We start from the raw sequence: 24,334 nt of genomic DNA, 5'->3' as shown, positions 1-24,334 counted from the left end.
AAGGTAGATATTCACAAGTATTTACTACCTTACACCCCCAATAAAAATGAAGAAAAAAAATTAATTGTGGTCCTAAAACAATGTTCGATATTAATGTAAAATAAATCAACTTGGTGTAAATAATATGAATAATATATGTTATTATTATTTTAAAAAAATACAAATGTTTCTGTGTATACCTTGAAATTATATATGTAGCTGGGATAGCCATATTTACTCATTAAATATGCAGCTTCTGCTTTGAAGTGACATGCAGTGGTTATGCTTTAATATTTCTTCTTACAATGCAAATCTATAGGCTGTTTGACTCATTAAATGCAATGCCCTCAGTGTATGGATGGGTCTTCTTCTAACCCATATACTTGTTCTTGCTATGAGACTCAGTAGGGAAACAAGAATGAGGATATCCCATGAGCCTGCATCTTCAGAATAAGTCTGTAGTGGCATATTTTTTTTTAACTATTCTGTGGATTACTAACAATATGTCTGATGGAATCCACATAGTGTCATCTGGACTGTACATGTGCGGATTATATAAAACCAATGCAGATTGTAACCCTGAGCTTCTTGTTCAGGGATTGATGTTGCTAAGGTAAAGGATGTAACATTTCCATGTTACTTTGCGTTTTTTAAGCTCAGAATTTTGAATTGACATTTTTGCTACAAGAAAATATATTGCTATTGCTATTCATGTCTTCTTAGTTCATTGTCTGAAGTCTTATGCAGTAACAAATGGTTATTCAGATGAATTTGCCACAAAAACTAATTATTTAATGTTTTTAAATTTTAATTTGTCTTTTAGGGTTTAAAACCTATGGACTCAAATGGTTTAGCGGATCCATATGTGAAGCTGCATCTTCTACCTGGTGCCAGTAAGGTAATATACCATTTACAAAAAATTGAGAGCTGTTCTTTTTCTATAATCATTTGGTAGGGGATGGATAAAAAGACACATAGGTGTACATTTAGTAAATAGTAAAAAAAAAACTTTTAACTGCTTTTTACAGTGATAAGTCCCTAGTGAGGTGTTTAAAGCCTCGTACACACGATCAGTCTATCCGATGAGAACGGTCTGAAGGACCATAGTCATCGGTTAACCAATGAAGCTGACTGATGGTCCGTTGCGCCCACACACCATCGGTTAAATAACCTATCGTGTCAGAACGCGGTGACGTAAAACACAACGACATGCTGAAAAAAATGAAGTTCAATGCTTCCAAACATGCGTCGACTTGATTCTGAGCATGCGTGGATTTTTAACCGATGGTCATGCCTACTAATGGTCGGTTTTGACCTATCGGTTAGGAATCCATCGGTTAAATTTAAAGCAAGTTGGCTTTTTTTAACCGATGGCTAAATAACCTATGGGACCCACACACGATAGGTTTTGACCGATGAAAACGGTCCATCAGACCGTTGTACTCTGGTTAACCTATCGTGAGTACGAGGCCTAATAGTTTAATAAAAAATAGTGAGAAGTCAGGTAGAAACTAAAAATGGGGGGATTTTTTGTTCCTTCTCTTTACCATGAATTATTGGTGATAAGAACAATAAAAGGTACAGGAGTTTAAAGCAAGCCACATACTAAAGCACATGCATGCTAGTGTGTATTGTGTAGAAGGGGGTTGATGCATTGTTACAATGCATTGCATTGCTTACTTTTTTCTGCTTTAAAATGTTTTTCTTTTTTTTTACAAAATAACACTTTATTTAACCTTATGTTAACCTTATATACTGCAGTGCATTGCAATGGGCTGTGTGTTGTGACATGTGGTGCATTGTGCTGTGTAAAAATGCAGGCATGATGCTTTATTGAACAACACACTCCGTGCAAGAATTATGGTGGGAACAGGACAGATAGAAAATAGTTGTTTTCTATATGCCATTGCATCGAGCTTGTGTTGATTTATTTAGATCACCACAAGGAGGCAAGGGGGCTCAAGGAGGCAAGGGGGCTCAAGGGGCATGGTATGAACAATAGAGAGTAGTTGGAGATAAATAATATATATTTAAAAAATTGCCTCTCATTGGCTTCCAATAAAACTATGGGGCTATGTGTTTTTTTTTTTAAACTCACTTATGTGGGAGGAATAACCTCTGACCTTTCTATCGGGATCGTGGGTTTCCTTGGGAGGATGCTTTGTGTGCATTCCTGAAAAGCCTTCCCCGAACCTCTCAAGTTTTTTTCCTCAGGCCTCGTACAAACGACCGAGTTTCTCGGAAACTTGCTGGGAGATATTTTTTTGCCGAGGAAACCGGTCGTGTGTACATTTTTGTCGAGGAAACTGTCGAGAAACTCAACGAGCCAAAAAGAGAGCAAGTTCTCTATTTCCTCGATGGGAATGGAGAAACTTGCCTTGTCGAGTTCCTCGACAGCCTAACAAGGAACTCGACGAGGAAAACGATGTGTTTCGCCCGTCGAGTTCCTCGGTCGTGTGTACGAGGCTTCACATTGCAGTGATATTTTTTTAGTGCTTATCACAACATATCACCATGTTAATTCAGCCTCTTAAACAGGCTGACACTTTTTTTCAGCAGTGGTGAAACCTAAACTGTAAAACATTTTCTGAAGTGGCTAGATGGTATGTTTGTTGTTGTCCTCGATGTTCATTTCCCATAACTCAGGCCTCGTACACACGACCGAGAATCTTGTGGTAAAAGAAACATTGTTTTCCTCTACGAGGTTCTTGTCAAGCTTGACGAGATTCTTGTCAAGCTTTCCTTGCATACACACTGTCAAGACAAAATCTCGTCGTTCTCAAACACGGTGACGTACAACACGTACGACGGCACTATAAAGGGGAAGTTCGATTCCACTGGCGCCACCCTTGGGGCTGCTTTTGCTGATCTCATGTTACTGCGTGTTAAGTAAAAATTTGGTGAAAGACGATTCACACTTTTCAGTCTGTTACAGCGTGACAAATGTGCTATCTCCATTACGAACGCTACTTTTACCGAAGGTGCGCTCCCGTCTCATACTTTATTCTGAGCATGCATGGGTTTCTAAGCATACACACGAACGCGTTTCTCATCGTAAACCAGCCCGACGAGAACCACGATGAGAAAATTGAGACTCCTGACGAGAAAAAAGAGAGCAGTCGAGAAACTCTCGACGAAAAACATACACACAACCGTTTTTCTCGGCAAAAAAGCTCTGCCAGCATTTTTCTTGATGATTTTTGCCAAGGAAAACGGTTGTGTGTACGAGGCATCAGACTTATTATAGCCTAATTTTAAGATAGACTTACTTCTTCTCTGGAATTACAAACCTTATAATTTCTTAATATGATATATAGTTTTACGGGGCTCGATGATGAAGAAGCAATACAGTTCATTTGAGATGCTGGAGAACCTGGTTTGTAGCTTTATTTTTAGGATCTTGATGTGAGATCTGTGCGTGGGCAAGCTCTGGTGCACAGCCATTACTGTTGTGATTTAAAGCAATTTTTACTTGCTGTACTTTATTTTTAATGAAGCCTGTACAAAGTATGTACTGATTTCTAATGAGGCAGTCAGGGAACACAAGTGTGTATGTGTAGTCAGAAACATGTAAGCCTACCACCTTTAACATCCCTTATTAATTAGCCTTGCTTTGTCAGCATGTGGTATTATCACTATATGGCCTGAACTACAGTTGTTTGGTTTCTTTTACTCATTCCTGAATTATTCAGTTGGTGAAATCTATTCTTTAAACACCCAATTTTCAAAAACCTTTTAGTGTCCCTATTACTAAATTGTTCAGACTTCAAATGTTCCACCATGTGCCATCTGTTTTTAGTAGTACACTGTATATCGTTAATATTTGCTCAGTTTTATTGTATAATATGCTTTATTATATTGATGTTTGCTCACAGTTCACACTCTTTTTAATTATTCTATTAAAATGGAACTTTGTTTAAAATGCTACATAATGTAAAATGAGAATGGCATAGTTAGATTTTCTCTATATTTCCAGGCAAACAAATTGCGTACTAAAACATTGAGAAATACTCGTAATCCAATATGGAACGAGGCCCTTGTGTATCATGGCATCACGGATGAAGAGTTGCAGAGAAAGACTTTGAGGTAAGATATTTTGTTTGCCAAAAGCAAATGTATAGCTACTTTTCTCAGATTTAGCATTAACCTTTGTTAAGCCAGTGTGGTTTCCAAATTGTTTAAACATTTATGATAATGATTATATTGGTCGGTATTTTTTATAATTGACAGTTTTATGACAAAATATACATCCCCTGTTTTTTACCCATAAATTAAGTAAAATCACTGTGGACCCCCCCCCCCCTCCCCCAATTACCTAGCTGCTGGACTAAGGGCTGCAGCTACATAGATTTTCTGCAGTGCCATCTGTTCAGTGTTTTATAATATTGAATTGGCCAGTCTCCAGTGTCCTGGTCATTGATGGGTTGTTTACTGAAGGGATGCTGTAGATGGGACCCATATCTGTTAATAGAGGTGTCACAAACAAGTTGTCTGATAACCCTATTGGTGCTGGAGCAAAGACAAGCCTTCTTAGTAGAGTCTTCATATATATATATATATATATATATATATATATATATATTATTATTATTATTATTATTCAGGTACTTATATAGCGCCGTCAATTTACACAGCGCTTTACATATGCAATGTACATTTACATCAGTCCCTACCCTCAGGGAGATTACAATCTAAGGTCCCTAACTCACATTCATATACTAGGGCCAATTTAGGCAGGAGCCAATTAACCTACCAGCATGTCTTTGGAGTGTGGGAGGAAACCGGAGTACCCAGAGGAAACCTGCACAGGCACAGGGAGAACATGCAAACTCCAGGCAGGTAGTATCATGGTTATGATTCGAACCAGCAACCCTTTTTACTGCTAGGCTGCCCACTACACCACTGTGCTGCCCATATATGACATTTGTAGACAATAAAGCCTAAAGCCCTGTACACACGATCAGAACTTCTGATGGAAAAAGTCTGACTGACTTTTTCCATTGGAAATTCCGACCGTGTGTATGCCCCATCGGAGTAATTCTATCTGAAATTCCGATGAATTCCATCAGATAGAGAACATGTTCTCTTTTACTCTGATGGAAATACATCGGAATTCCAAAGGTCCGATCATGTGTACAGGGCTTAACACCACCATTCATAATTGTCTGTTCTGAATACAGGGTATTATTTAAATAGTATTATTAATATGAATGCAATGTTTATTCAGCTAAACAGGAATTAAATGATGTGTAAATTATATTCTATATCATCCATTAGAATCTCTGTTTGTGATGAAGACAAGTTTGGCCACAATGAGTTCATTGGTGAAACACGGTTCTCTCTGAAGAAGCTAAAACCCAATCAGAAAAAGAACTTCAATGTGTGCTTGGAGAGAGTCATACCGGTACATACTGCGTGCATGGAATGCTTTACTATTCTTAACTTATCCTTTTGCTTGGGCACAGCCTTATGTTTCCTTATGCTTAGGCCAGAATCACAATAATGCATATGTATGAAGGTTCATTCAATTCAAACAAGGACTGGTATGAAAAGAGATGCTAGAGTGGCAGTACTACACGCAGTAGTAAGTGTCAAGTGAGTCCTATTACTGATAGGTGGCGCACATGTCAGGGGTCAGTTCAGAGACCATTAATCAAGATGGCAGACAACAGTGTTAGTGCATGCATTGAACAGCGCGTGGTGATGAAGTTTCTTGTGAATGAAGGTGTAAAACCTGCAGATATCTACAGAAGACTTAGCACAGAAGCACAGTAGGGTGATGAGATGCTCAGCTGCAGTAAGACATGTTTCAAAGATGTCCGTACGTCCACCAGCACATTCAGCACGTGGAATGCCTGATTCTGGATAATTAACACATCACCTTTCATGAAACAAGACAAGGGACAAATCTTTCTGTGGTCCACTGATGATGAAGTAAAGCAGGCTGATGGTTCAGGCGTACTGACAACTTCTATGCCAAAGCTTTTTAGCATTAGTTCAATGCTGGGATAAGTGTATGAATGTAGCAGGGGAGTATGTTGAAAAGTAAATGCAGTTGTCACTCCTTGAAATATGTTCTTTTATTATATTTAACAACAAGGTTGGTCTTTATTAATTCAAAATAAAAAGAGATATACAAGGTATCAGAGTACAGTGCAAAAATGACAAGACGGGTGTAGTACATAAGAACAAAAAAAAAGGCAAAGAACAGCGCAAACAATATCAAATCACTATCAAATCACGCAAACGTAGAGGGGGCAGGGGAAAGGGGGAGGGGAAAGAGAGGGGGGAGGAGGAAGGGAAGGGGGAAAAGAAGGAGCAGGGGGAAGAGGGAAGAGGAAGGGGGAGGGAGCAAGAGGAAGCCGGGGAACCCACCACCCACAATAAGCACAATGCCAAACATTATCATAAAGGATCAGTCCATGGTCCCCACACACGTTCAAACTTCAAAGGACAACCCCTGCTCAAATACGTGATCTTATACAGAGGGAGGGCAGCGTTAACCGCATCTATCCACATTCCCAGAGTGGGGGGGGGGGCTAGATGTCCATTTAACCAAAATTGCCCTTTTGGCATAGAAAAACAGTAGCGACATTAACAGCTTGGTGAACTTAGGTCTCTGCTCATCATCCTGCGTCTTTTATTATATTAACTCAAAAGTCCTGGTTTGACTTGAAGACCTCTCATAATATGTATATAAGATTTAAGTAAGCATGTCGTTATTTAACCACTTAAGGACCAGCCCATGTACATATACGTCCACAATATGGCACGTACAGGCACATGGGCGTATGGGTACGTCCTCGCCTATTAGCGGGTGGGGGGTCCGATCGGGACCCCCCCCGCTACATGCGGAGGTCGGGTCCGCTCGGGGAGCGATCCGGGACCACGGCGCGGCTATTTGTTTATAGCCGCTCCGTCGCGATCGCTCCCCGGAGCTGAAGAACGAGGAGAGCCGTGTGTAAACACGGCTTCCCCGTCCTTCACTATGGCGGCGCATCGATCGCGTCATTCCCTTTATAGGGAAGACACGATCGATGACGTCATTCCTACAGCCACACCCCCAAACAGTTGTAAACACATACTAGGTGCACCCTAACTCCTACAGCGCCCCCTGTGGTTAACTCCCAAACTGCAACTGTCATTTTCACAATAAAGAATGCAATTTAAATGCATTTTTTGCTGTGAAAATGACAATGGTCCCAAAAATGTGTCAAAATTGTCCGAAGTGTCCGCCATAATGTCGCAGTCACGAAAAAAATTGCTGATCGCCGCCATTAGTAGTAAAAAAAAATAAAAAAATAAAAATGCAATAAAACTATCCCCTATTTTGTAAACACTATAAATTTTGCGCAAACCAATCGATAAACGCTTATTGCGATTTTTTTTACTAAAAATAGGTAGAAGAATACGTATCGGCCTAAACTGAGGAAAAAAAATGTTTTTATATATGTTTTTGGGGGATATTTATTACAGCAAAAAGTAAAAAATATTGCTTTTTTTTCAAAATTGTCGCTCTATTTTTGTTTATAGCGCAAAAACTAAAAACCGCAGATGTGATCAAATACCACCAAAAGAAAGCTCTATTTGTGGGGAAAAAAGGACGCCAATTTTGTTTGGGAGCCACGTCGCACGACCGCGCAATTGTCTGTTAAAGCGACGCAGTCCCGAACTGTAAAAACCCCTTGGGTCTTTAGGCTGCATATTGGTCCGGGGCTTAAGTGGTTAAGCTTTAAGCTTCATTAGTAATGTATAATAAGTTCCATTCTGGATTTTAAATTACACTTTGCTACTGTAAGTTGAATGCTTAGGGTGGTTGTAAATATGGTCTATTCAGCTGTATCTGGCATATTCCCATCGTATATAGATGTAAATCACTCTTGTCAAGGCACAAGTAATATTGCCACTAGTATGAGTTCTCAGGGCAGTTGTTGATTAATAATTAATTGGCACTTTTCTCTTCAGATGAAGCGTGCTGGAACAACTGGGTCAGTAAGGGGCATGGCTCTCTATGAGGATGAAGTAAGTCTGTTTACAAGTACTATTACTGAATGCTACTTATACATGTTAACTTGTTAAATGTACAAGCATATACAGTACTTTTAAACGTGTTTTTCAATTGTAATTTTTATGCTTTCTGTCATGTACTGGTTTAAAAACTTACAGGAGACCAGTGTTAAAGTTATACTAAATTTATTTTAATTTTTTTATAATAAATAAAAAATATGTTATTCAGTACTTAAAGGGTCACTAAAGGAAATATTTTTTTTAGCTAATTAGCTTCCTTTACCTTACTGCAGTCTTGGTTTCATGTCCTCATTGTTCGTTTTTGCTCTGATGTTGCTGTAATTCTACTCTGTTCTGGACACTTCCTGGTTGTCTGTTTCCTTTGGACCACAGTACTGGGAGATTCTAGTTTCGTTTTCAAACCCTCACTTCTTTATGGCTCTATACAGCACAGAGGCAGCATAACATGCAAAAACGAAACTGAAACTAAAGGTACACTATATGATTGTTTTTTATGTATTTTTAATTGTTTTTAAAAGGAATCAGTTAACTATTATGTCTCTATACCCTGTAAACAGTCATTTGAGCAAAAAAAATGTTTTCCTTTACAACTCCTTTAACTGCGCTGGGCAGTGGTTTTGCACAGGGCAGCCCAGATCCTCCTCTTCTTGGGTCCCTCGCTCCTGTTTAGTGCCCCCACAGCAATCAGCTTGCTATGGGGCCACCCGAGCCGAGCCGTGTTCGGCCCCATCCCTATTTCTCCCCAAAGTCTAACTGATTTTAATTGACAGCAGCAGGAGCCAATGGCGCCACTGTTGTGTCTCAGGCAATCAGGAGGTAAAGTCCCGGATGGCTGAGGCACTAAAAATATTCATAAAAACTCTTCTAGAATGCATACAGTATAGTTCTGCAGGTTTACAATTATTTAGACATCCTTTCAGGCCCTATTGACAGAACTGAGCCACAGCCTAGGGCAATATCCTTGTAAAAGCATTGCTACTGATTAACTATCTGGATCTGAGCAGACAAGTAGTAGCATTTCCTTTGCACAAATATCCCAATAGCACTGCAACAGAAGCCAGTGTAAATCTATGGCACACACAAGAGTTTAAATCTTTAAAAACTGTATAAAACTAATTTTTCTTTTGTGCACCCTAGTTCACTTCATCTTTTCTTCCCCTTCTGGCCTCAATTGTTTATTTTTTATGTTTCCTGAATAAAAACACTTCCAGACAATTGGGAATAGGACACTTATACCATTTATATCCAGGCAGACTGTGTAAGAACCAATAAAACGTAAATGGTCAATTGAGTTGTTTTTCAGTGATCAGGATATTTTCAAAGTATTAGTGCAGATACAACAGGTATCAGCAAAAGCCTTAAAGCCTTTTAATGCATTTGCTGATACTTATTATATCTGTGCACATCAACAGATGTGTAGGTCTTTATAATAAATTATAAGAAACCACTGTTCTCTGGAGAAAAAGAAAAACTTTAATCGTGCAAAATTGTATATAAATGTGGATTTATTGAATGTAACAATATTCCACTCACATTTTATCGTCTTGTATATTGCATTAATTTGTATATAGGGTAAATCAGGGAGATACAGAACTCTCCTCCTAACCACTACTACCTGTTAACTGAGACACTGGAAGTGACGTTACCGACTCCTCCCGACACGTTGTGTCACAGATCACGGCTGTGATCTGATTTTCCTTATATACAAACTTAATGCAATATACAAGATGATAAAATATGTGTTTAGAATATTGTTTTATTTAATAAATCCACATTTATATACAATTTTGTGCAAAGTTTTTCTCTTTTTTCGCTCTGAGTCACTCCTGAGAATAGTTGTTTTCTAAACATTGAAGGATATCCTGGATACTTACCTCTAACAGCAACATGCTCCTACCTGGACCGTCTAAGAACTTATATTTTAAAGGCACAATTTAACCCAGTGGGGTCGCTCCTTAAGGTGAGCGGGCATTGCACTAGGTGGTGGAAGTGGTGGCACGTATCATGATAAAGTTGACTGTATTGGAGGAGCACTGTATGGACACTATGTAACCTTTTTGATTTATTCATTTATTGATCTAGGGGACTTTGTGCAATTATGTTTATTATGGTATGTTTTTTGTTGGAATAAGCCCACCATTGTTTCAATTAATTAAAGGCAAAACCTAACTAACTTTAAACTTACTCTCAGCCACATTCTAAGCCTAATCTACCTAGTCCTGTAAAGAAAAGTTGCTATACTTACCTATTCTGAAGCCGCTCTGATCTGGTCTCCAACAGCACCCTCTGTGTGCTGGAAAAAGCCCAACAATGGCTGGGAAGTCACCCATAGACTTACTATGGGGCTTCCCTTGTCATCTGCCTCTCCTACACACTGAAGCTGCCGTTGACAGCTCAGCCTGGGACCGGACCAGAGCAGCTGCAGAAAAGGTATGTATAGTGATTTTTTCTTTACAGGGCTTAAGTAGATTGGGCTTAGATTGAGACTGAGAGTATGTTTAGAGTTAGTTAGGTTTTGTCTTTACTTCTACTTTAATTGTTCATGGACCACATAACCAGGGAATTGGCAGAAGTTTCTCTAAAGACCTTGTGCTTAAGGGTTTACCTCTTTCCTATCTCAGAAAGTTGGGAGGTATGAGTAAATCCCTTAATCACTGCAAACAGCTTTATAGACCATTCTCCTGTTTATGGCTTGTGCTCGCAAGTGTACTCAAGGTGTAATCATGCCAGCAGCAGGTAGATGGTGGCTTCACTACTGGCAGCGCTTATTTATTTGTAAGAATTATTTTCACCTTTATAAGCCTTATTATAAGTCTAATGCCTCGTACACACGACCATTTTTCTCTGCAGGAAAAAAAAACTAAGTTTTTCCCGACGTGATTCCTCTCCAGCCTGACTTGCATACACACGTTCATGCAAAAAAACGTCCGACCAAAGCGCGATGACGTACAACACGTACGACGGGACTATAAAGGGTTCCTTCCAAATGGTGCCACCCTTTGGGCTGCATACTTGATTCCGAGCAAGCATGTTTTTTTCCCCTCGGAAAAGCATACACACGACCGTTTTTCGCATTGAGAAAAAGACTGACGGGAAACACGACGAGAAAGAAGAGAGCTGGTTTCAATTTTTTTTGCGGGCAGTTTTTTTGTCGAGAAAACTGCTAGGTAGCATACACACGACCGGTTTTCACGACCAATATAAGGCATACGTTTTCAAAGCTGCTATCTAGAGATTGCTAGAGGGATGTGACATTAGAAGAAGAGCAATAAAGAGCTTACAACAACCTCCATGGGTAAGGAAAGCAAGAGCAATGGCAAAGGTCATCATTAAGATGAAACACCAGAGAGCTCCTGCTCTGTAGGTACAGGGTTATTTAATTTCTTATGTGGTTTAAAGATCTAGGATAGAGCTCATTTATTTTATTTCACATCAAATTTGATATTTTCTGATTTATTTTGTTATTATTTCATATAAAGTACATTCTTTTAAATAATTGTATAGCTTTTTAGCAAAATCCAATGTGTTTAAATTGCTTGCCCTGAACTGTGAACACTAAACTAAAATGAAAGATTAGAAATTGCAGAATCGAAGGTTTATAGGTTTGATCAAACTATATAGACATATATAGACATTTTTTTGTGAGGGGGGGGGGGGGGGTGGTTTGACAAATGTCCTTTCCCAAAAATTATAACGTGCTAAACGAATGGGTAAATAGGAGAACCAGGAATTTCACTAAATGGAACAGTTGATTTGATAATAAAATTGGCAGTGCCTCTAGCCAAGACATGGTCTCTGTGAACATGGGGATTTCCTTCCTCAGAAATAACTAGTATTCTAATCAATTGAGAGCAGAGGAACTACAGCAACCAGCATGTAATATTAATCATAAGTATACAGATGCACAACAATATGGAAATAATATGCTAGAGCTTTATACAAGAAAATATTAATAATGCATACATCTAGTGTACAAAAAGGTATTATCAGAAAAAGTGCCAACAAGAGTCCTGGTGGAACTGTGCACATATACCTGGGAGAATTTAATTATTAATATAAATACCTCTAGGGCCCCCTTAGGATGATTATAATTCATCTTTGCATCAGAGACTTGAATACAAGATCAGTGGTGATGGAAGGTCCAACTGTTGCCTAATCAACCAGGAACATACAGTGCATCCAGAAAGTATTCACAGTGCTTCACTTTTTCCACATTTTGTTATGTACAGCCTTATTACAAAATGGATTAAATCCATTATTTTACTAAAAAAATTGCAAACAATACCCAATGATGACAACATGAAAGAAGTTTTTTTAAATCTTTGCAAATTTATTAAAAGTAAAAAAAAAAAAAAAAAATCACATGTATATAAGTATTCACAGCCTTTGCTCAATACTTTGTTGAAGCACCTTTGGCACCAATTACAGCCTTAAGTTTTCTTGAGTATGATGCTACAAGCTTGGCACACCTATTCATGGGCAGTTTCTCACATTCTTCTTTGCAGGACCTCTCAAGCTCCATCAGGTTACATGGGGAGGTTTCGGTGCACAGCCATTTTCAGATCTCTTCAGAGATGTTCAGTCGGGTTAGAGTCTGTGCTCTGGCTGGGCAACTCAATTAAATTCACAGAGTTGTCCCATAGCCACTCCTTTGTTAGAGTGACCATCAGGTTCTTGGTCACCTCCCTGACTAAGGCTCGTTTTTCCCGATCACTCAGTTTGGCCAGGTGGCCTGCTCTAGGAAGAGTCCTAGTGGTTCCAAAATGTTTCCATTTACGGATGATGGAGGCCATTGTGCTCATTGGGACCTTCAATGCTGTAGAAATTATTCTGTACCCTTCCCCAGATTTGTGTCTCATTACAATCCTGTCTCAGAGGTTTGCAGACAATTCCTTGGACTTCATGGCTTAGTTTATGCTCTGACATGCACTTTTAACTATGGGATCGTATATAGACAGGTGTGTGCCTTTCCAAATCAAGTCCAATCACCCGAGTGTACCACAGGTGGACTCGAGTTGTAGAAACATCTAAAGGATGATCAGTGGAAACAGGATGTACCTGAGCTCAATTTTCAGTGTCATGGCAAAGGCTGTGAATACTCATGTACATGTGATTTTTCTGTTTTTATTTTTAATACATTTGCAAAAATTTCAAACAAACTTCATTCATGTTGTCATTATGGGGTGTTGTTTGTAGAATTTTGAGGAAAATAATGAATTTAATCCATTTTGGAATAAGGCTATAACATACCAAAATGTGGAAAAAGTGAAGCGCTACTTTTCTGATGCACTGTAGCATCTCACACACATAAGCCGTGGTGTGGCACTGGAACTCAGTCAGCCTATCTACTCTGAACTTTAGTCCCTCCCTAGTAGTTTCTAATCTAACATCCAGCCAGGCCTCTAACTACCAGAAGCGGCTGTCGGATGCCTACCCTGGCTCTAGCCTATGCTGGTTATCTAAATTTAGCTATATAATCCCAGACCAGGGACAGGGTTAACTAAAATAACAGGAACTGCAAATTACAAAAATCAGGTACTACATGTAAATAAATACATGCAATAAACATGTTCAACTACTATACCAATACTGGAAAGTGACGACTACATAAGTACAGTTGCACAGACCTAGCTATCTGGCCATGTGCATGTATGATAATAACAATAGGACAGAGACTTGTCTGTCACTAGGATTCAGATCAAGATCAAGTTAAACAGCCAGAACACAGGAATGATTACCTAATAGTCTCTGCTTCTGGTCTGGATTAAATGCAATATTGCAGTAATGCGGATGTGTGGTATCGGTTTCAATCTCTCTCTCTCTCTCCACTTCTACGTCCAGGGTTTTTAAAGGAGAAGTATGGGATGGGTTAAATAACTAGAACATATCACATTAGTCACATATCAGCTAGTATTTTTTCCTTCCTCTTCTAGTTTTTACAGCATGTGCATATGAACTTTCCTTCAGCTGGCAAAAACTCTCCATTTTCAGATTGAAAAGTTTCAGGGGTGTGTACATCTTCACCAACACCCCCCCTGCCTCTGTCCCCACTCCCCTAAGAGACGTGGCTGTGCTGATAGATAGGGAGGAGAGGAGAGGAGAGAGAAATGAGAAGGTAGGGGGGAGCAGCTATGCTCTGTAAAGTCTCAGAAACAAGCAGAGGGAGGAGAGAGGACATCAGTCAAGCAAAATGACAGGGAGGGGGGGGTGTATCTAGACTCTATGGGCCTGATCCACAAAAGGGATACGCCGGCGTATCTACTGATACGCCGTGGTATCCCTGTTTCTATCTATGGAACTGATCGGATCTTAGGATGCAGTACTGCAGCCGCCGCTGGGGGCATTTCTCGTCGAAATCCAGCGTCGGGTATGCAAATTAGCACTTAAGGAGATCCACGAAGCTTTTAAGCTTCGTTTTTTCTCCGTAAGTATTAGTTTGCCGTCGCAATATTAGGGCTGCTTTTACAAGACCTAAGCTGTTTACACCTTGTAAAAGTAGAGCCTTCTATCCCGCGTCGCTGTCATTTTTTTTTTTAATATTTTTTTTTCCCGCCGCAACTCGTTTTTTTTTTTTACGCCCGTCGCGATTCTCAAAACCCGGCGCAACGTAAAACCGCGCAAAGCACGTCGGGAAAATGACGTCGGGAGCATGCGCAGTACATCCGGCACGGGAGCGCGCCTAATTTAAATGGGACTCGCCCCATTAAATTAGGAACGCCTTGCGCCAGACGGATTTAAGTTACACCGCTCAAAATTTCTAGGTAAGTGCTTTGTGGATTGGGCACTTAGGTAGAGATTTTGCGGCGGTGTAACTTAAACGGGAAAAATTAAGTTAGGCAGGGTTTTTGTGGATCAGGCCCTATATTCACACCATTGTCTGGATGATGCTGTATGAAAGTCTGTAGAACCTCCCACAGGTATTTATCTAGATTTTAACAGAATTGGGGCACTTCTGAGAGGGCTGGAAAGGTTTATAGTAGGGTTGTCCCGATACCACTTTTTTTAGGACCGAGTACGAGTACCGATACTTTTTTTTAAGTACTCGCCGATACCGAATACCGATACTTTTTTTAAATGTGTCATCCAAATGCAGCCATGTCCCCCCACAAATGCAGCCATGTCCCCATCAGCGACCCCCACACACATTAATGACCCCATCAGAGACCCCTGCACAATAATGACCCCATCAGAGACCCCCACACACACATTAATGTCCCCATCAGAGACTCCCCACACAAATTAATGTCCCCATCAGAGACCCCTGCACAATATTGTCCCCATCAGAGACCCCCTCACACACATTAATGTCCCCATCAGAGACCCCCCTGCACAATAATGTCCCCATCAGAGACCACTCACAAACATTAATGTCCCCATCAGAGACCCCTGCACATTAATGTCCCCTTCAGAGACCCCCCACAAACATTAATGTCACCATCAGAGACCCCCTGCACAATAATGTCACCATCAGAGACCCCTGCACATTAATGTCCCCTTCAGAGACCCCCCACAAACATTAATGTCACCATCAGAGACCCACTGCACAATAATGTCACCATCAGAGACCCCCTGCACAATAATGTCACCATCAGAGACCCCCTGCACAATAATGTCACCATCAGAGAACCCCTGCACAATAATGTCACCATCAGAGACCCCCTGCACAATAATGTCCCCATCAGTGACCCACACACACACATTAATGACCCCATCAGAGACCCCTGCACAATAATGACCCCATCAGAGACCACCCACAAACATTAATGTCCCCATCAGAGACCCCCTGAACAATAATGACCCCATCAGAGACCCCTGCAAATTAATGTCTCCATCAGAGAACACTGCACACACACACATTAATGACCCCATCAGAGACCCCCACCACAGCACTTACATTTTAGTCCCAGCAATAACGATGCCCAGCTTCAGTGCAGCTCTGATGTATCTCCCGGCTCCCGCCCGGCTGTTACACAGGCACGTGGTATGCAGACTGAAAGCGAGGGAGCTAGGAGGTGCAGCAGGTCCTAGCAAACAGCTGCTTAGTGAGGTGCTGGGTTGGCTGGCTTGCAGCACGCGTCCTGCTCCCCAACATAGCTCGAGAAGAGACCGACCCTGCAGTGAGTCTGAGGACTTAAGCTGCGGGCCGGAAAAAACGTCTCAGCGGGCCGTAGTTTGGAGACTCCCTGCTTTACAGCATTCATTTGAATAGCTGTGATTCGTGCCGCGCTGCGTATAGACACTCCCCCTTGCTCGGGATTGGACAGTTCACCCGAGCAAGGGGGAGTGTCTATACGCGGCGGGGCGGGAAAGACTACAGCTATTCAAATGAATGCTGTAATGTTCCCCGCCCGTATTATCCAAGCGGGGATGCGGCGGCGGCGGCGGCGGGGGGTTAGTATTCTATTCTGGTATCGGGGGTATTTGCGGGAGTACGAGTACTCCCGCAAATACTCGGAATCGGTCCCGATACCGATACTAGTATTGGTATCGGGACAACCCTAGTTTATAGATATCAGCAGCTCACATAGAATAGAAAACAGAAAATTCCGCGCTATCAATAGTAAGCAGCTCACACAACCAATGGACAATGGTGGAATACAAAACAAACATAAGTGTAGCGCATAAAATAATAGATCACCCAATGAAAGGATGAATAAACAGTGCATCAAACAAATGGTGAAAAATTATGATGACAATATATCAACTAAAAAAGTGATGTATATGTATAGACACTAGATGGTGTGTATATAAAATCTAAATAAATGTATGTGAAAAAAAGGTCCAATGTGATGAAAATTGGTGATAATAGTCCCAATGCCTCGGAATTAAGTGCAGTAAAGAAATCCACCACCGATCATTGAAAGGAAGGCTTACCAGAGATACTGTACCCTAATGGACATATGCCCAGAGGGTCAGTAAAGCAGCGTATAAACCACTCTCAGGCCTGGATCATCACCTGCAATTCTCACAGAGACGTCTCGCACGTCAATCAGAGAGGAACCCAGGGATCGAATCAGGAAAAAGGTCGCTTCCAGGGGTACCGAATGTGGGCCAACATTTAAACCAATATGTAGAGATGTAGGAGAAGAAGAGAAAGGCACATAGCGTAATACTGAAAGGTACCAATGTTTAATGTAGGTAAAAACACTTACATTATAAAAGGTGATCAGCGCTTTCAAATGTACAAAGTGGCAGCGGTGGAGTCACCCGACGCATTTCACATCAAATAGTGCATCATCAGCCCCCTAGTGGCTTAGCAAGGCAAGGACGTCATACGACGTCCTCCCAGAACAACAGCACTATAGTGCCGCCATCAATTGACGGCGGCCGGTAGTAAAGTGGTTAAAGAAGAATTCCAGGTATGGATGTTTTATAAATTGGAGCAATGTAACTATGCATATACCATAGACATGTGCAGTTTGTTTCGGTCTGAATCGAAATTCTGTCATATTTTTTTGAAATTCCAAAATTTGGATGTATAAGAATTTCCAAATCACAATAGGAATGACTTTGTACATTTGAAAGCGCTGATCACCTTTTATAATTTAAGTGTTTTTACCTACATTAACCACTTGAGATCCGCACTATGGTCGAAAGACATCCACAGCGCGGCTCTCAAGTGCCGGGTGGACGTCCCTGGACGTCCTGTTGTTGTTGTTCCCTGTGCGCGCCGCTGGGGGCGCGCAGCGGGGAAACAACGTGCCCGGCGCATCGCTCGGGAGCCAATGCGAGTGCCTGGCGGCCGCGATGTCCGCCAGACACTAGCGATTGTCGGTAACACAGCAGGACGTGGAGCTCTGTGTGTAAACACAGAGCTCCACGTGCTGTGAGGGAGAGAGGAGACCGATCTGTGTCCCTTTACATAGGGACACAGCATCGGTCACCTCCCCCAGTCAGTCCCCTCCCCCCACACAGTTAGAACACACCCAGGGAATACATTTAACCCCTTCCTCACCCCCTAGTGTTAACCCCTTCACTGCCAGTCCCATTTATACAGTAATTAGTGCATTTTATAGCACTGATCGCTGTATAAATGTGAATGGTCCCAAAATTGTGTCAAAAGTATCCGATACGTCCGCCGCAATATCGCAGGCCTGACAAAAAAATCGCAAATCGCCGCCATTACAAGTAAAAAAAAAAAAACATAAATCTATCCCCCATTTTGTAGGCACTATAACTTTTGCGCAAACCAGCCGCTTATTGCGATTTTTTTTTTTTTTTTTTTACAAAAATACATCGAAAAATACATATTGGCCTTAACTGAGAAAAAAAATTGTTTTTTTTTTTTAAAAAATTGGGATATTTATTATAGCAACAAGTAAAAAATATATATATATTTTTTTAAATTGTCGCTCTTTTTTTGTTTATAGCGCAAAAAATAAAAACCGCAGAGGTGATCAAATACCACCAAAATAAAGCTCTATTTGTGGGGAAAAAAGGACGTCAATTTTGTTTGGGAGCCACGTCGCACGACTGCGCAATTGTCAGTTAAAGCGACGCAGTGCCGGAAGCTGAAATTTTGCCTGGGCACGAAGGGGGTTTATGTGCCCAGTAAGCAAGTGGTTAAACATTGGTACCTTTCAGTTTTACGATTTTAATTTTTTTTATTATGTGCCTTTCACTTCTTCTCCTACATCTCCTACATCTCTACATATTGGTTTAAATTTTGGCCCACATTGGGTAACCCTTGAAGCGACCTTTTTCCTGATCGATCCCTGGGTTCCTCTCTTATTGACGTGCGAGACGTCTCCGTGAGAATTGCAGCCGATGATCCAGGCCTGAGAGTGGTTTATACCCCGCTTTACTGACCCTCTGGGCATATGTCCATTAGGGTACAGCATCTCTGGTAAGCCTTCCTTTCAATGATCGGTGGTGGATTTCTTTACTGCACTTCATTCCGAGGCATTGGGACTATTATCACCAATTTTCATCACATTGGACCTTTTCTTTTCACATACATTTATTTAGATGTTATATACACACCATCCAGTATGTGGATGACATCAGAATATGTCCTAAGACCAGACTGATCCTAGCGCTCAATGAATATGGTGTGTTAAATAAAATATAAACGCAGAACAGCAGCTATTATAAAAGGTAAATGTAAATAGATAAATGTGTCAAGGAGACACTAACAGCACTAAATGAATACCAATACGATGCAAATGAACCTATTTTTCATAATCTGCTAAGGTATGATGCAATGATCCTATAAATCACCCTGACATCAAACTAAAAAATCATTAATGAACATATAACAGTCCTCATAGAATCCTAAATGATGTTAAACATCAGCAAGTCCTTGGTTAGAAGGTGATTCCTTAATGCAGGGTAGTTATGTTGTTCAATCCTGATATGTCAATAAGCTGTCCTTTGCGTCTCAGCCCCCCTCTTGGTTAACTACTCACCACCAGATAGTAGTGTTATGTAAAGCCTTACGATCTCCTCTCAATCATGGGTAATCAGCTTCTCTTCTCCTGGCCCCAATTCAGCTCAGCGTCCAAAGCACACCTCTCAGGGAATGTTGAATCAATGAGATGAGTGCATGATGTATCATGAACGGTCATAGAAAGGAACAGAGGAGCAGGACATAGTGTAAGACTGCATTTAATTGAGAAATATTCCCCTGCAATATAAACATGCTTACAAGGTAAAAGATTTAAAAAAGCACATCAGATGGTAAAAACTGTAGCTCACTCAGATGGATGTACTTCTCTGCACTGCTCCAGCTGGTGAGTCCTGGGTACAGCTTACTCCTGTGTGAACGATGCGTCACGTAGCCACGCCCTGATGGGTTTCGTGATTGGCTCACGTCTTCAGAGGACGCCCATTGATTCAACATTCCCTGAGAGGTGTGCTTGGGACGCTGAGCTGAATTGGGGCCAGGAGGAGAGAAGCTGATTACCCATGATTGAGAGGAGATCGTAAGGCTTTACATAACACTACTATCTGGTGAGTAGGTAACCAAGAGGGGGGCTGAGACGCAAAGGACTGCTTATTGACATATCAGGATTGAACAACATAACTACCCTGCATTAAGGAATCACCTTCTAACCAAGGACTTGCTGATGTTTAACATAATTTAGGATTCTATGAGGACTGTTATATGTTCATTAATGATTTTTTAGTTTGATGTCGGGTGATTTTTAGGATCATTGCAACACACACCATCCAGTGTTTATACATATGCATCACTTTTTTGGTTGATATATTGTCGTCATAATTTTTTCATCATTTGTTTGATGAACTGTTTATTCATCCTTTCATTGGGTGATTTAATAATTTTATGCGCTACACTTTTTATGTTTCTTTTGTAGCTCACATAGAATAGATGTAAGCAAAAAAAAGGAAACCCATACTTCCCTTTTTAAGCCATCCCACCAGAGACAGTGCTAATAAGTATACATAACCCTTGTGATATTAGCAGCTAACACATCCAATAACACAAATACAGTCAATGAAGACCTTCAAAGAGATTTTCTATATCATGCTAATGTGGTAACGTGTTAACGTTTTCCAATAATATTGTTGCAGCTTGCGTTTCCAGCAACACATTTTTATTTTATTTTTTTAAATAAATTCCACAAAATATGACATTAAGCTGCAGCAAATAGATGTCATTATTGGGCCACAGCAACTTATCAGAAAGTTTGGATGACAATATTGTTTTGCCCTTTCATAGCCCTGCCTGCAGGTACCTTAAAACCACAGCTCTAAAACTGTGCTTCGCAATGACCTCTGCTCTACTGTTGAAATCCTCCTAGATTTACTTAGACATCTTTGTGCTGCATTTCTGACAGTACTGGAAGCTGATCATTACGTCTTAGTCCACAGAATAGTACTTGGTGATATACCATGTACATATAGAAGTTGATGTGTAGCTGACATTATTACTCCCACTGCTAGGATAGCTGTGATTCTCTAGGGCTCATAATTTGACACACATGTCAGAAGTTCTGCTACTGACTTGCTGTTTATGAGAACATATCTTAAAAGTGCTGACAATAAAATTAAGTACAGGTAGATCTGCGGTAAAAATATGCACAGCTTATAATTGCTATGACAAATGTTCTTTGGGAAAACTAGAGTAAAGATATATCTATCATCAGAAAGATAATCATGTTTATAGAAAAGGGTAATAATTGTTTTCTTGACACATGCATGACAGAATACACATATGGGATAGGCTCCGCCCCTCACCCAATCAGGACTGGTTATACTATATATAAATTAGTCACCTCCCCCTTAGTGGCATTCTCTTTTTGTTCCTTAAATGCTCAACTTGTTATAGCTGTGAAACAAAGAACATTTTTATTTTTGCCCTCACCTTGTTGGATTCATCTGGCCAGCCACACAGGTTCAGCCTTTTTTCTGTGACGAAGCCCCTCCGTTCAGTTGTAAAGCTTCAATACGAAGGAGACCCCCTCCCAGGTGAAGATACTGGGGGGCTGGGATACTGGTCTCTGGATGCAGGTAAAACAGTTCTGCCTTGTGGTTGGTGGGGACTGATCCAGTCTCTCCTCTCTGGTGAGTTGTGGCCTCACACACACAATTTGGTTAGTCTGGCGCTTTTTGTTTGTTTTAGTTCCTTTGCAAAAATGTTGCCATTGTTATCAGGGCGTCTGGCTCCTTGTCTACTTCCTGTGGCTGTACTGCGGGTTACCCTTTCCTAAAGGATATGGGGATGGGGTGCCCGGTGGGCCTCCAGTAGGCAGGGAGCAGCAAGATAAAGTTGGGGTAACTTCTGGCACGCTGTAGTAGCAGAGATCCAGGCGGCTGCCTGGGAATGGATTGTGGCCACCTGTTCAGGAATGGAGCCTCTTCCATCACCTCTAGAGCCAGTCAGGGAGGGGTGCTGCACAAGGCAGGTAAGCTATCCATAGGCTGTCATGGTGTGTCTGGCTCTGGATCATTATACTGTTCATATACAAGCTGCCAAAGTAGGTTAAACTGCTGTGTATAATTTTGTCTGTTTCATTTTGGCTCACAGGTTTTGTTTGTCTGCAGGACTACTAATGCATGAACTGATATACAGGTGTTTGCTGTGCAAAGTTGAGTCTTTCCTATTAACTCAGGAAGGTTTCTGATTTTAACCTTTACAGACCAGTGGCCTAGTGTAGATTATCCTGCCAGGGCTATTGGTCTGAGGTATATTAACCCTTCTTTGCGCTGCTTATGACAGAGTAATGCTTCAGTATTGATGACACTGCTATGCATTGTGTTGCTGCTATGCATTTAAGTTCTGCTTTTGGATGCAATGTGTTTAAAGATTGCTATGCATTAACCTGTTATGTCTAAATGCCAGAGTGAAAATGCAGTGTTCTGCTTAAGTTTACAGTACCTTAAAGAGGAAGTAAACTCTGATGGGTTTTACTTCCTCTTTATTTCCCTGCAAAGGCAAAGTATAATGGGCTATTATGCATCGCATAGTGGATCATTCTGTGTCACTTACCTGAACCTGAAGCCTGCGATGTCGCTGATGTGCCTGCTGGCTGGATGCGTCCATCTTCAGCCCACTTCCTTCCGGGCCCACGGACTCCAGCTCTGTGACAGTGTCTGTGACACATGCATGCGGGAGCCGCCAGTCACGGCATGACCTCCGCTAGAAACGGCACAGTGTGCCCTTTCTAAAGTGTGCATGTGCTGAATATATCGGTGTATGAGCAGAAAACTACAGCGTTCGAGGGACATTGTAAAAATCTCCTAAACCGTGTAGGTTTAGGAGATCTTTCCAGCAACTAAAAGGTAAGCCTTAATCTAGGATTACCTGTAGGTGAAAGTGGTTGTACAGGGTGTACAACCACTTTAAGTAATTTGTTTATCACACTGCTATCGGTAATTGCTCCTGTTTGAGGGTTTAACCCTAGCTCACACTAGCATATAGGTCCATTTGCTGCTTCAATATCTGCAAATAGATGTGTGGATGGCCACTGATATTTTATTAAGGCTATGTCCCAGCCAGTATTTCCATGTATAGGACTAAAGGGAATCACAAAAAGGACCATCCCGGGCTGTATGGGGAGTGTGATTAGCTGACGCACCCGCCAAGATGCCATGCCAAGTTGCAGGTGGCAGTAAACAAAAGGCAATGTGTTGATTCAAGTCCAAACTCACTGGGTGGATCTCTAGTTGCTAACGCTCAGGTACTAAGCTAATCAAACAGCTGAGTTTGTTTAAAGGGTACCTCTACCTCAAAAGCAGCGGACCAAGGAGCTTTCAGATTGGTCAGATGCGTCTCCATGCTAGCAGAGGATGCAAAATCCTCTGTTAAGCCCTACTTTTATTGCAGAAGCAGTTAGCCAAGGAATCTTCATCAAGCCAGAAGTGCCAGTCTGCCAGCGGATGATGCACTATCCTTCACAGAGGCATGGGAACAGCAATATGACTTTGGAGATGAAGAAGGACTATACTACCATTAAGGAGTATTGTGTGGCCTGCGATGGAGTTCACTTGAGTAGCCAAGGCTATTTGGTTCTTAGCATATGAGTTGAAGACAAGCTTGGCCAGTAAGACGTTTCTGTGGTGTTTGATCCCTGAGTGAAATTAAAGTGACCAGCGAGGCAGTACACCCACTATAGATGCAGTATGCTGTTCCTCTTCTATTCTGTGTGGTTAGTCAAGCCCTATGGCTTAACCCACTGACTGCACAAAGCTCCTCATCAGGATCCGTATTTATACAGCTTTGATGAGGTCAATAATGGCCCGGTGGCCTTACAGGCCGTGTTGTCCTCAAAGTACAGTCTTTAACCCAAGAACCTCCTATTCTTCCTGAGATCTCAGACCTTACACATCGAAGCCAAGTGTATCCAAATTGAGCCATGTTAGACCTAACAGCTGGGAGTCCAAGTTAGGAGGGCTCATCTATGGGTCTCAGAACATGGAAAATCTCCCAGAATTTAAGGATGAAATCCTCTGCTCCTGTTGTAAATATTAAGATGTCTGCAAGTAAGCCAAGATATGAGATTGAGCGGTAGTCAAATTTTGGTCAGGTCCTCACTTCCTGAAATCCAGTGACTGCCGTACATCTGGGGAAACCAATTCTCAAAGGCTGATATAGATCGTTCTTTCCCCTTAGAACTTGCAGTGCAACTTGTGGTTGGAAGGTTGTCTCACTCCTCCATGCTTCTGAACAAGACTTCCTCAATAGGTTCAGTGACACAAAAGCAGTATTTCTTAAGGCTATCATGCCTAGGAGAAGGCTTTCAGATATCCAAGCATCAATCGGTAAACTACCTTGTTGCTATCATAATCAAACAAAATAGCTCTGGTTTCTGCTTCTCCAGCAGTATATAGATGATAATGTTGCCTTGGGGGAGGTGACTCATTT

At 41.2% G+C, this 24,334-nt stretch overlaps 1 protein-coding gene across 2 annotated transcripts in view; it reads left to right on the top strand.

Moving 5' to 3' along the window:
- RPH3A (rabphilin 3A) overlaps positions 1 to 24,334 on the top strand; it is a 373,169-nt gene that overhangs the window by 330,635 nt on the left and 18,200 nt on the right. For both annotated transcript variants that reach the window (XM_040346131.1, XM_040346123.1), the window contains 4 exons: positions 803 to 877; positions 3,956 to 4,065; positions 5,257 to 5,383; positions 7,945 to 8,001. In XM_040346131.1, the coding sequence (XP_040202065.1) occupies positions 803 to 877; positions 3,956 to 4,065; positions 5,257 to 5,383; positions 7,945 to 8,001 (369 nt within the window). The remainder of the gene's footprint in view (positions 1 to 802; positions 878 to 3,955; positions 4,066 to 5,256; positions 5,384 to 7,944; positions 8,002 to 24,334) is intronic.

This window comes from Rana temporaria, chromosome 1 (assembly GCF_905171775.1).
Source record: "Rana temporaria chromosome 1, aRanTem1.1, whole genome shotgun sequence".
In the NCBI taxonomy this organism is placed as follows: domain Eukaryota; kingdom Metazoa; phylum Chordata; class Amphibia; order Anura; family Ranidae; genus Rana; species Rana temporaria.
This window is presented reverse-complemented; position numbering and strand designations above follow the sequence as displayed.